The 15,043-nt window shown below is 34.2% G+C and overlaps 1 protein-coding gene across 1 annotated transcript in view; it reads right to left on the bottom strand.

Moving 5' to 3' along the window:
• Positions 1-15,043, bottom strand: part of ATG4C (autophagy related 4C cysteine peptidase) — a 109,881-nt gene that overhangs the window by 77,846 nt on the left and 16,992 nt on the right. Inside the window, exon 2 of the mRNA XM_053693667.1 lies at positions 14,723-14,851. Within this exon, the coding sequence (XP_053549642.1) occupies positions 14,723-14,801 (79 nt within the window). The 5' untranslated portion in view covers positions 14,802-14,851. The remainder of the gene's footprint in view (positions 1-14,722; positions 14,852-15,043) is intronic.

Raw genomic sequence — 15,043 nt, 5'->3', positions numbered from 1 at the left:
TATATGACAATTAGTGTATACTGTATATTTATATCAGTATCTGTATATATTCTGTATAGTAGTGTCTATTACATGCAGTTATATGACAATTAGTGTATACTGTATATTTATATCTGTATAGTAGTGTCTGTTACATGCAGTTATATGACATTAGTGTATACTGTATATTTATATCAGTATCTGTACATATTCTGTATAGTAGTGTCTATTACATACAGTTATATGTAATTAGTGTATACTGTATATTTATATCAGTATCTGTACATATTCTGTATAGTAATGTCTATTACATGCAGTTATATGACAATTAGTGTATACTGTATATTTATATTAGTATCTGTACATATTCTGTATAGTAGTGTCTATTACATGCAGTTACATGACAATTAGTGTATACTGTATATTTATATCAGTATCTGTACATATTCTGTATAGTAGTGTCTGTTACATGCAGTTACATGACAATTAGTGTATACTGTATATTTATGTCAGTATCTGTACATATTCTGTATAGTAGTGTCTGTTACATGCAGTTATATGACAATTAGTATATACTGTATATTTATATCAGTATCTGTACATATTCTGTATAGTAGTGTCTATTACACATAGTTATATGACAATTAGTATATACTGTATATTTATATCAGTATCTGTACATATTCTGTATAGTAGTGTCTATTACATGTAGTTATATGACAATTAGTGTATACTGTATATTTATATCAGTATCTGTACATATTCTGTATAGTAGTGTCTATTACATGCAGTTATGTGACAATTACTGTATACTGTATATTTATATCAGTGTCTGTACATATTCTGTATAGTAGTGTCTATTACATGCAGTTATAAATATACAGTATATACTAATTGTCATATAACTGCATGTAATAGACACTACTATACAGAATATGTACAGAATCAGATATAAATATACAGTATACACTAATTGTCATATAACTGCATGTAATAGACACTACTATACAGAATATGTACAGATACTGATATAAATATACAGTATATACTAATTGTCATATAACTGCATGTAATAGACACTACTATACAGAATATGTACAGATACTGATATAAATATACAGTATATACTAATTGTCATATAACTGCATGTAATAGACACTACTATACAGAATATGTACAGACACTGATATAAATATACAGTATACACTAATTGTCATATAACTGCATGTAATAGACACTACTATACATAATATGTACAGATACTGATATAAATATACAGTATACACTAATTGTCATATAACTGCATGTAACAGACACTACTATACAGAATATGTACAGCTACTGATATAAATATACAGTATACACTAATTGTCATAACTGCATGTAATAGACACTACTATACAGAATATGTACAGATACTGATATAAATATACAGTATACACTAATTGTCATATAACTGCATGTAATAGACACTACTATACAGAATATGTACAGATACTGATATAAATATACAGTATACACTAATTGTCATATAACTGCATGTAATAGACACTACTATACAGAATATGTACAGATACTGATATAAATATACAGTATACACTAATTGTCATATAACTGCATGTAATAGACACTACTATACAGAATATGTACGGATACTGATATAAATATACAGTATACACTAATTGTCATATAACTGTAAGTAACAGACACTACTATACAGAATATGTACAGATACTGATATAAATATACAGTATACACTAATTGTCATATAACTGCATGTAATAGACACTACTATACAGATTATGTACAGATACTGATATAAATATACAGTATACACTAATTGTCATATAACTGCATGTAATAGACACTACTATACAGAATATGTACAGATACTGATATAAATATACAGTATACACTAATTGTCATATAACTGTAAGTAACAGACACTACTATACAGAATATGTACAGATACTGATATAAATATACAGTATATACTAATTGTCATATAACTGCATGTAATAGACACTACTATACAGAATATGTACAGATACTGATATAAATATACAGTATACACTAATTGTCATAACTGCATGTAATAGACACTACTATACAGAATATGTACAGATACTGATATAAATATACAGTATACACTAATTGTCATAACTGTAAGTAACACACTACTATACAGAATATGTAGAGATACTGATATATGACAATTAGTGTATACTGTATATTTATATCAGTATCTCTACATATTCTGTATAGTAGTGTCTATTACATGCAGTTATATGACAATTAGTGTATACTGTATATTTATATCAGTATCTGTACATATTCTGTATAGTAGTGTCTATTACATGCAGTTATATGACAATTAGTGTATAATGTATATTTATATCAGTATCTGTACATATTCTGTATAGTAGTGTCTATTACATACAGTTATATGACAATTAGTGTATACTGTATATTTATATCAGTATCTGTACATATTCTGTATAGTAGTGTCTATTACATGCAGTTATATGACAATTAGTGTATACTGTATATTTATATCAGTATCTGTACATATTCTGTATAGTAGTGTCTATTACATGCAGTTATATGACAATTAGTGTATACTGTTTATTTATATCAGTATCTGTACATATTCTGTATAGTAGTATCTGTTACTTACAGTTATATGACAATTAGTGTATACTGTATATTTATATCAGTATCTGTACATATTCTGTATAGTAGTGTCTATTACATGCAGTTATATGACAATTAGTGTATACTGTTTATTTATATCAGTATCTGTACATATTCTGTATAGTAGTATCTGTTACTTACAGTTATATGACAATTAGTGTATACTGTATATTTATATCAGTATCTGTACATATTCTGTATAGTAGAATCTATTACATGCAGTTATATGACAATTAGTGTATACTGTATATTTATATCAGTATCTGTACATATTCTGTATAGTAGTGTCTATTACATGCAGTTATATGACAATTAGTGTATACTGTATATTTATATCAGTATCTGTACATATTCTGTATAGTAGTGTCTATTACATGCAGTTATATGACAATTAGTGTATACTGTATATTTATATCAGTATCTGTACATATTCTGTATAGTAGTTTCTATTACATGCAGTTATAAATATACAGTATACACTAATTGTCCTATAACTGCATGTAATAGACACTACCATACAGAATATGTACAGATACTGATATAAATATACAGTATACACTAATTGTCATATACCTGCATGTAATAGACACTACTATACAGAATATGTTCAGATACTGATATAAATATACAGTATATACTAATTGTCATATAACTGCATGTAATAGACACTACTATACAGAATATGTACAGATACTGATATAAATATACAGTATACACTAATTGTCATATAACTGCATGTAATAGACACTACTATACAGAATATGTACAGATACTGATATAAATAACAGAATTTATGCTTACCTGATAAATTACTTTCTCCAACGGTGTGTCCGGTCCACGGCGTCATCCTTACTTGTGGGATATCTCCTCCCCAACAGGAAATGGCAAAGAGTCCCAGCAAAGCTGGCCATATAGTCCCTCCTAGGCTCCGCCCACCCCAGTCATTCGACCGACGGACAGGAGGAAATATATATAGGAGAAACAATATGGTACCGTGGTGACTGTAGTTAGAGAAAATAATTCATCAGACCCGATTTAAAAACCAGGGCGGGCCGTGGACCGGACACACCGTTGGAGAAAGTAATTTATCAGGTAAGCATAAATTCTGTTTTCTCCAACATTGGTGTGTCCGGTCCACGGCGTCATCCTTACTTGTGGGAACCAATACCAAAGCTTTAGGACACGGATGAAGGGAGGGAGCAAATCAGGTTACCTAAACGGAAGGCACCACGGCTTGCAAAACCTTTCTCCCAAAAATAGCCTCCGAAGAAGCAAAAGTATCAAATTTGTAAAATTTGGCAAAAGTGTGCAGTGAAGACCAAGTCGCTGCCTTACATATCTGGTCAACAGAAGCCTCGTTCTTGAAGGCCCATGTGGAAGCCACAGCCCTAGTGGAGTGAGCTGTGATTCTTTCAGGAGGCTGCCGTCCGGCAGTCTCATAAGCCAATCGGATGATGCTTTTAAGCCAAAAGGAAAGAGAGGTAGAAGTTGCTTTTTGACCTCTCCTTTTACCAGAATAAACAACAAACAAGGAAGATGTTTGTCTGAAATCTTTTGTAGCCTCTAAATAGAATTTTAGAGCACGGACTACGTCCAAATTGTGTAACAAACGTTCCTTCTTTGAAACTGGATTCGGACATAAAGAAGGTACAACTATCTCCTGGTTAATATTTTTGTTAGAAACAACCTTAGGAAGAAAACCAGGCTTAGTACGCAAAACCACCTTATCTGCATGGAACACCAGATAGGGCGGAGAACACTGCAGAGCAGATAACTCTGAAACTCTTCTAGCAGAAGAAATAGCAACCAAAAACAAAACTTTCCAAGATAGTAACTTAATATCTATGGAATGTAAAGGTTCAAACAGAACCCCTTGAAAAACTGAAATAACTAGATTTAGACTCCAGGGAGGAGTCAAAGGTCTGTAAACAGGCTTGATCCTAACCAGAGCCTGAACAAATGCTTGAACATCTGGCACAGCTGCCAGTCTTTTGTGTAGTAAGACAGATAAAGCAGAGATCTGTCCCTTTAGAGAACTTGCAGATAATCCTTTCTCCAAACCTTCTTGTAGAAATGAGAGAATCTTAGGAATTTTTATCTTATTCCATGGGAATCCTTTGGATTCACACCAACAGATATATCTTTTCCATATTTTATGGTAAATCTTTCTAGTTACCGGTTTTCTGGCCTGAACCAGAGTATCTATCACAGAATCTGAAAACCCACGCTTCGATAGAATCAAGCGTTCAATCTCCAAGCCGTCAGCTGGAGGGAAACCAGATTTGGATGTTCGAATGGACCCTGAACAAGAAGGTCCTGTCTCAAAGGTAGCTTCCATGGTGGAACCGATGACATATTCACCAGGTCTGCATACCAAGTCCTGCGTGGCCACGCAGGAGCTATCAAGATCACTGAGGCCCTCTCCTGATTGATCCTGGCTACCAGCCTGGGAATGAGAGGAAACGGTGGAAATACATAAGCTAGGTTGAAGGTCCAAGGTGCTACTAGTGCATCTACTAGAGTCACCTTGGGATCCCTGGATCTGGACCCGTAGCAAGGAACCTTGAAGTTCTGACGAGACGCCATCAGATCCATGTCTGGAATGCCCCATAATTGAGTTATTTGGGCAAAGATCTCCGGATGGAGTTCCCACTCCCCCGGATGGAATGTCTGACGACTCAGAAATCCGCCTCCCAGTTTTCCACACCTGGGATGTGGATCGCAGATAGGTGGCAGGAGTGATCCTCTGCCCATTTTATTATTTTGGTCACTTCGTTCATCGCCGGGGAACTCCTTGTTCCCCCCTGATGATTGATATAAGCAACGGTCGTCATGTTGTCTGATTGGAACCTTATGAATCTGGCCTTTGCTAGTTGAGGCCAAGCCCTGAGAGCATTGAATATCGCTCTCAGTTCCAGAATGTTTATCGGGAGAAGAGACTCTTCCCGAGACCATAGACCCTGAGCTTTCAGGGATTCCCAGACCGCGCCCCAGCCCACTAGACTGGCGTCGGTCGTGACAATGACCCACTCTGGTCTGCGGAAGCTCATTCCCTGGGACAGATGGTCCAGGGTCAGCCACCAACGGAGTGAATCTCTGGTCTTCTGATCTACTTGAATCATTGGAGACAAGTCTGTATAGTTCCCATTCCACTGTTTGAGCATGCACAGTTGTAATGGTCTTAGATGAATTCGTGCAAAAGGAACTATGTCCATTGCTGCAACCATCAACCCTACTACTTCCATGCACTGTGCTATGGAAGGACGAGGAACAGAATGAAGAACTTGACAAGTGCTTAGAAGTTTTGACTTTCTGACCTCTGCCAGAAAAATCCACATTTCTAAGGAATCTATTATTGTTCCCAAGAGGGGAACTCTTGTCGACGGAGACAGAGAACTTTTTTCTATGTTCACCTTCCATCCGTGTGATCTGAGAAAGGCCAGAACGATGTCTGTATGAGCCTTTGCTTTTGACAGGGACGACGCTTGTATTAGAATGTCGTCCAAGTAAGGTACTACTGCAATGCCCCTCGGTCTTAGAACCGCTAGAAGGGACCCTAGTACCTTTGTGAAAATCCTTGGAGCAGTGGCTAACCCGAATGGGAGGGCCACAAACTGGTAATGCTTGTCCAGAAAAGCGAACCTTAGGAACTGATGATGTTCTTTGTGGATAGGAATATGTAGGTACGCATCCTTTAGATCCACGGTAGTCATAAATTGACTTTCCTGGATAGTGGGTAGAATCGTTCGAATGGTTTCCATCTTGAACGATGGTACCCTGAGAAATTTGTTTAGGATCTTCAAATCCAAAATTGGTCTGAAAGTTCCCTCTTTTTTGGGAACTACGAACAGATTGGAATAAAATCCCATTCCTTGTTCCTTTATTGGAACTGGGTGTATCACTCCCATCTTTAACAGGTCTTCTACACAATGTAAGAACGCCTGTCTCTTTATTTGGTTTGAGGATAAGTGAGACATGTGGAACCTTCCCCTTGGGGGTAGTTCCCTGAATTCCAGGAGATAACCCTGAGAAACTATTTCTAGCGCCCAGGGATCCTGAACATCTCTTGCCCAAGCCTGAGCAAAGAGAGAGAGTCTGCCCCCCACTAGATCCGGTCCCGGATCGGGGGCTACTCCTTCATGCCGTTTTGTTAGCAGCAGCAGGCTTCTTGGCCTGCTTACCCTTGTTCCAGCCTTGCATCGGTTTCCAGGCAGGTTTGGGTTGTGAGGCATTACCCTCTTGCTTAGAGGATGCAGAATTAGAGGCCGGTCCGTTCCTGAAATTGCGAAAGGAACGAAAATTAGACTTATTTTTGGCCTTGAAAGGCCTATCTTGTGGAAGGGCGTGGCCCTTTCCCCCAGTGATGTCTGAAATAATCTCTTTCAATTCTGGTCCAAATAGAGTTTTACCTTTGAAAGGGATGTTAAGCAATTTTGTCTTGGATGACACATCCGCTGACCAAGACTTTAGCCAAACGCTCTGCGCGCCACGATAGCAAACCCTGAATTTTTCGCCGCTAATCTAGCTAATTGCAAAGCGGCATCTAAAATAAAAAAGAGTTAGCCAACTTAAGTGCGTGAACTTTGTCCATAACCTCCTCATATGGAGTCTCTCTACTAAGCGAGTTTTCTAGTTCCTCGAACCAGAACCACGCTGCTGTAGTGACAGGAACAATGCACGAAATGGGTTGTAGAAGGTAACCTTGCTGTACAAAAATCTTTTTAAGCAAACCTTCCAATTTTTTATCCATAGGATCTTTGAAAGCACAACTATCTTCGATAGGAATAGTAGTGCGTTTGTTTAGAGTAGAAACTGCCCCCTCGACCTTAGGGACTGTCTGCCATAAGTCCTTTCTGGGGTCGACCATAGGAAATAATTTCTTAAATATAGGGGGGGGGACAAAAAGGTATGCCGGGCTTTTCCCACTCCTTATTTACTATGTCCGCCACCCGCTTGGGTATAGGAAAAGCGTTGGGGTGCACCGGAACCTCTAGGAACTTGTCCATCTTGCATAATTTCTCTGGAATGACCAAGTTGTCACAATCATCCAGAGTAGACAACACATCCTTAAGCAGTGCGCGGAGATGTTCTAATTTAAATGTCACAACATCAGGTTCAGCTTGTTGAGAAATTTTTCCTGAATCTGAAATTTCCCCATCTGACAAAACCTCCCTCATGGCCCCTTCAGATTGGTGTGAGGGTATGACAGAACAATTATCATCAGCGCCCTCCTGCTCTTCAGTGTTTAAAACAGAGCAATCGCGCTTTCTCTGATAAGTAGGCATTTTGGATAAAATATTTGCAATGGAGTTATCCATTACAGCCGTTAATTGTTGCATGGTAATAAGCATTGGCGCACTAGATGTACTAGGGGCCTCCTGTGTGGGCAAAACTGGTGTAGACACAGTAGGAGATGATGTAGTATCATGTTTACTCCCCTCATCTGAGGAATCATCTTGGGCAATTTCATTATCTGTGGCAGTACTGTCCTTACTTTGTTTGGACGCTATGGCACAATTATCACATAAATTTAAATGGGGAGACACATTGGCTTTCATACATATAGAACATAGCTTATCCGAAGGCACAGACATGTTAAACAGGCTTAAACTTGTCAACAAAAGCACAAAAAAACGTTTTAAAACAAAACCGTTACTGTCTCTTTAGATTTTAAACAGAAAACACTTTATTACTGAATATGTGAAAAAGTATGAAGGAATTGTTCAAAAATTACCAAAATTTCACCACAGTATCTTAAAGCATTAAGAGTATTGCACACCAAATTTCAGAGCTTTAACCCTTAAAATAACGGAACCGGAGCCGTTTACAAATTTAACCCCTATACAGTCCCAGCTATAGCCTTTGCTGAGACCCAACCAAGCCCAGAGGGGAATACGATACCAATTGACGCCTTCTAGAAGCTTTTCCAGCAAATTTCAGATCCTCACACATGCATCTGCATGCCCTGCTCTCAAAAAACAACTGCGCAGTAATGGCGCGAAAATGAGGCTCAGTCTACAACTAGGAAGACCCCCTGACTGGAAAAGGTGTCTAACATAGTGCCTGCCGTTTAATAAACGTTCCCCAAGTTTATAAATGCGAATTGTCAGCATAAATATGAATAAAATGCCCAAATAAAGCAATCGATTTAGCCCATAAAAATGTCTACCAGTTTTTTAGCCCATATTAAGCCCTTTATTCTGTTTGTTTGACTAAGAAAATGGCTTACCGGTCCCCATGAGGGGAAATGACAGCCTTCCAGCATTACATGGTCTTGTTAGAAATATGGCTAGTCATACCTTAAGCAGAAAAGTCTGCTAACTGTTTCCCCCAACTGAAGTTACTTCATCTCAACAGTCCTATGTGGAAACAGCAATCGATTTTATTTACTGTCTGCTAAAATCATCTTCCTCTTACAAACAGAAATCTTCATCCTTTTCTGTTTCAGAGTAAATAGTACATACCAGCACTATTTTAAAATAACAAACACTTGATAGAAGAATAAAAACTACATTTAAACACCAAAAAACTCTTAACCATCTCCGTGGAGATGTTGCCTGTGCAACGGCAAAGAGAATGACTGGGGTGGGCGGAGCCTAGGAGGGACTATATGGCCAGCTTTGCTGGGACTCTCTGCCATTTCCTGTTGGGGAGGAGATATCCCACAAGTAAGGATGACGCCGTGGACAGGACACACCAATGTTGGAGAAATACAGTATACACTAATTGTCATATAATTGCATGTAATAGACACTACTATAAAGAATAATATGCACAGATACTGATATAAATATACAGTATACACTAATTACATATAACCATGTAACAGACAGTACTACAGAGAATATGTTCAGATACTGATATAAATATACAGTATACACTAATTGTCATATAACTGCATGTAATAGACACAACTATACAGAATATGTACAGATACTGATATAAATATACAGTATACACTAATTACATATAACTGCATGTAACAAACACTACTATACAGAATATGTACAGATACTGATATAAATATACAGTATACACTAATTGTCATATAACTGCATGTAAGACACTACTATACAGAATATGTACAGATACTGATATAAATATACAGTATACACTAATTGTCATATAACTGCATGTAATAGACACTACTATACAGAATATGTACAGATAGTGATATAAATATACAGTATACACTAATTGTCATATAACTGCATGTGATAGACACTACTATACAGAATATGTACAGATACTGATATAAATATACAGTATACACTAATTGTCATATAACTGCATGTAATAGATACTACTATACAGAATATGTACAGATACTGATATAAATATACAGTATACACTAATTGTCATATAACTGCATGTAATAGACACTACTATACAGAATATGTACAGATACTGATATAAATATACAGTATACACTAATTGTCTATTACATGCAGTTATATGTCAATTAGTGTATACTGTATATTTATATCACTTTCTGTACATATTCTGTATAGTAGTGTCTATTACATGCAGTTATATGACAATTAGTGTATACTGTATATTTATATCAGTATCTGTACATATTCTGTATAGTAGTGTCTATTACATGCAGTTATATGACAATTAGTGTATACTGTATATTTATATCAGTATCTGTATATATTCTGTATAGTAGTGTATTACATGCAGTTATATGTAATTAGTGTATACTGTATATTTACATCAGTGTCTGTACATATTCTGTATAGTAGTGTCTATTACATGCAGTTATATGACAATTAGTATATACTGTATATTTACATCAGTATCTGTACATATTCTGTATAGTAGTGTCTATTACATGCAGTTATATGTAATTAGTGTATACTGTATATTTATATCAGTATCTGTACATATTCTGTATAGTAGTGTCTATTACATGCAGTTATATGTAATTAGTGTATACTGTATATTTATATCAGTATCTGTACATATTCTGTATAGTAGTGTCTATTACATTCAGTTATATGACAATTAGTGTATACTGTATATTTACATCAGTATCTGTACATATTCTGTATAGTAGTGTCTATTACATGCAGTTATATGACAATTAGTGTATACTGTATATTTACATCAGTATCTGTACATATTCTGTATAGTAGTGTCTATTACATGCAGTTATATGACAATTAGTGTATACTGTATATTTATATCAGTATCTGTACATATTCTGTATAGTAGTGTCTATTACATGCAGTTATATGACTATTAGTGTATACTGTATATTTATATCAGTGTCTGTACATATTCTGTATAGTAGTGTCTATTACATGCAGGTATATGTAATTAGTGTATACTGTATATTTATATCAGTATCTGTACATATTCTGTATAGTAGTGTCTATTACATGCAGTTATATGACAATTAGTGTATACTGTATATTTATATCAGTATCTGTACATATTCTTTATAGTAGTGTCTGTTACATGCAGTTATATGACAATTAGTGTATACTGTATATTTATATCAGTGTCTGTACATATTCTGTATAGTAGTGTCTGTTACATGCAGTTATATGACACTTAGTGTATACTGTATATTTATATCAGTATCTGTATATATCCTGTATAGTAGTGTCTATTACATACAGTTATATGACAATTAGTGTATACTGTATATTTATATCAGTCTGTGTACATATTCTGTATAGTAGTGTCTATTACATACAGTTATATGTAATTAGTGTATACTGTATATTTATATCAGTATCTGTACATATTCTGTATAGTAGTGTCTATTACATTCAGTTATATGACAATTAGTGTATACTGTATATTTACATCAGTATCTGTACATATTCTGTATAGTAGTGTCTATTACATGCAGTTATATGACAATTAGTGTATACTGTATATTTATATCAGTGTCTGTACATATTCTGTATAGTAGTGTCTGTTACATGCAGTTATATGACACTTAGTGTATACTGTATATTTATATCAGTATCTGTACATATTCTGTATAGTAGTGTCTATTACATACAGTTATATGACAATTAGTGTATACTGTATATTTACATCAGTATCTGTACATATTCTGTATAGTAGTGTCTATTACATGCAGTTATATGACAATTAGTGTATAATGCATATTTATATCAGTATCTGTACATATTCTGTATAGTAGCGTCTATTACATGCAGTTATATGACAATTAGTGTATACTGTATATTTATATCAGTATATGTACATATTCTGTATAGTAGTGTCTATTACATGCTATTATATGACAATTAGTGTATACTGTATATTTATATCAGTATCTGTACATATTCTGTATAGTAGTGTCTATTACATGCAGATATATGACAATTAGTGTATAATGTATATTTATATCAGTATCTGTACATATTCTGTATAGTAGTGTCTATTACATACAGTTATATGACAGTTAGTGTATACTGTATATTTATATCAGTATCTGTACATATTCTGTATAGTAGTGTCTATTACATGCAGTTATATGACAATTAGTGTATACTGTATATTTATATTAGTATCTGTACATATTCTGTACAGTAGTGTCTATTACATGCAGTTATATGTAATTAGTGTATACTGTATATTTATATCAGTATCTGTACATATTCTGTATAGTAGTGTCTATTACTTAGTTATATGACAATTAGTGTATACTGTATATTTATATCAGTATCTGTACATATTCTGTATAGTAGTGTCTGTTACTTACAGTTATATGACAATTAGTGTATACTGTATATTTATATCAGTATCTGTACATATTCTGTATAGTAGTGTCTATTACATGTAGTTATATGACAATTAGTGTATACTGTATATTTATATCAGTATCTGTACATATTCTGTATAGTAGTGTATATTACATGCAGTTATATGACAATTAGTGTATACTGTATATTTATATCAGTATCTGTACATATTCTGTATAGTAGTGTCTATTACATACAGTTATATGACAATTAGTGTATACTGTATATTTATATCAGTATCTGTACATATTCTGTATAGTAGTGTCTATTACATGCAGTTATATGACAATTAGTGTATACTGTATATTTATATCAGTATCTGTACATATTCTGTATAGTAGTATCTATTACATGCAGTTATATGACAATTAGTGTATACTGTATATTTATATCAGTATCTGTACATATTCTGTATAGTAGTGTCTATTACATGCAGTTATATGACAATTAGTGTATACTGTATATTTATATCAGTATCTGTATATATTCTGTATAGTAGTGTCTGTTACATGCAGTTATATGACAATTAGTGTATACTGTATATTTATATCAGTATCTGTACATATTCTGTATAGTAGTGTCTATTACATGCAGTTATGACAATTAGTGTATACTGTATATTTATATCAGTATCTGTACATATTCTGTATAGTAGTGTCTATTACATGCAGTTATATGACAATTAGTGTATACTGTATATTTATATCAGTATCAGTACATATTCTGTATAGTAGTGTCTATTACATGCAGTTATATGACAATTACTGTATACTGTATATTTATATCAGTGTCTGTACATATTCTGTATAGTAGTGTCTATTACATGCAGTTATATGACAATTAGTGTATACTGTATATTTATATCAGTATCAGTACATATTCTGTATAGTAGTGTCTATTACATGCAGTTATATGTAATTAGTGTATACTGTATATTTATATCAGTATCTGTACATATTCTGTATAGTAGTGTCTATTACATGCAGTTATATGACAATTAGTGTATACTGTATATTTATATCAGTATCTGTACATATTCTGTATAGTAGTGTCTATTACATGCAGTTATATGTAATTAGTGTATACTGTATATTTATATCAGTATCTGTACATATTCTGTATAGTAGTGTCTATTACATGCTATTATATGACAATTAGTGTATGCTGTATATTTATATCATTATCTGTACATATTCTGTATAGTAGTGTCTATTACATGCAGTTATATGACAATTAGTGTATACTGTATATTTATATCAGTATCTGTACATATTCTGTATAGTAGTGTCTATTACATGCAGTTATATGTAATTAGTGTATACTGTATATTTATATCAGTATCTGTACATATTCTGTATAGTAGTGTCTATTACATGTAGTTATATGACAATTAGTGTATACTGTATATTTATATCAGTATCTGTATATATCCTGTATAGTAGTGTCTATTACATACAGTTATATGACAATTAGTGTATACTGTATATTTATATCAGTCTGTGTACATATTCTGTATAGTAGTGTCTATTACATACAGTTATATGTAATTAGTGTATACTGTATATTTATATCAGTAGCTGTACATATTCTGTATAGTAGTGTCTGTTACATGCAGTTATATGACAATTAGTGTATACTGTTTATTTATATCAGTACCTGTACATATTCTGTATAGTAGTGTCTATTACATGCAGTTATATGACAATTGGTGTATACTGTTACTGTTGAAGGGGCGCTGCCCATGCTGCAGTATCAGGTCTTGCAGATCCGAGCTTTGCGCAAAGACCGAGTGAAGGGAGAGTGAGCAGGCACCTTCGGTCTTTTACAGATGAACAAATAAACTATGTCAGGTTCTTACTATTAAATTACAATGTTCCTTTATAAATGTATAATCTGATGTAAATCTACACTGTACACGGCGTGCTGTGTTCAGTGTACATTGGCTTTGTTTTCTTTAAAAGGGACATGAAATATAAAATGTTATATTCATAATACAGATCGAGCATAGCATTTTAAACAACTTTCCAAATGTACTTTAATTTTCTTGGCATGGTTTGTTGAAAAGCATACCTAGGTAGCAATGCACTACTGGGAACTAGCTGCAAGTCTTTGTCTCTTGTCATTGGCTTAGCTAGCTCCTAATAAAGCATTGCTGCTCCTGAACCTACCTAGGAATTATTTTCAACAAAACAACAAGAGAATGAAGCAAACCTTTTTGGACTCATTAAGATAAATACATAAGAGGAAGTGATTGAATGAGCAAACTGTACAGTACTTACTGTATTTCACATTATGCCAGGCAGATAAAAACTTAGACTTCAGTTTTTCCACTTCATCTGTACCAGTGGCCTCCATCATTACCTCTCGAAAACAAACCCATGCCGTATCTGCTTCTGAAGCTCAGATATCTAGCAAGAGAAAAATAACAAACACTGAAATATTAAACGTCCATCATTCTAAGAGGCCTCCTGCTGGCAGTTTACTGTATATTTATGTGGCTACCCTATCCCCTCACTCTTAAAGCCCACGTGCAGTACACTGAGCGCTACAGCGCGGAAGCTTTCAGAGAGCATAGAGCAGATGGGGTGGATGTGCAAGGA

This window comes from Bombina bombina, chromosome 10 (assembly GCF_027579735.1).
Source record: "Bombina bombina isolate aBomBom1 chromosome 10, aBomBom1.pri, whole genome shotgun sequence".
Taxonomy (NCBI): domain Eukaryota; kingdom Metazoa; phylum Chordata; class Amphibia; order Anura; family Bombinatoridae; genus Bombina; species Bombina bombina.
Note: the sequence above shows the minus strand (reverse complement) of the source record. Positions and strands in the feature narration are given on the sequence as shown.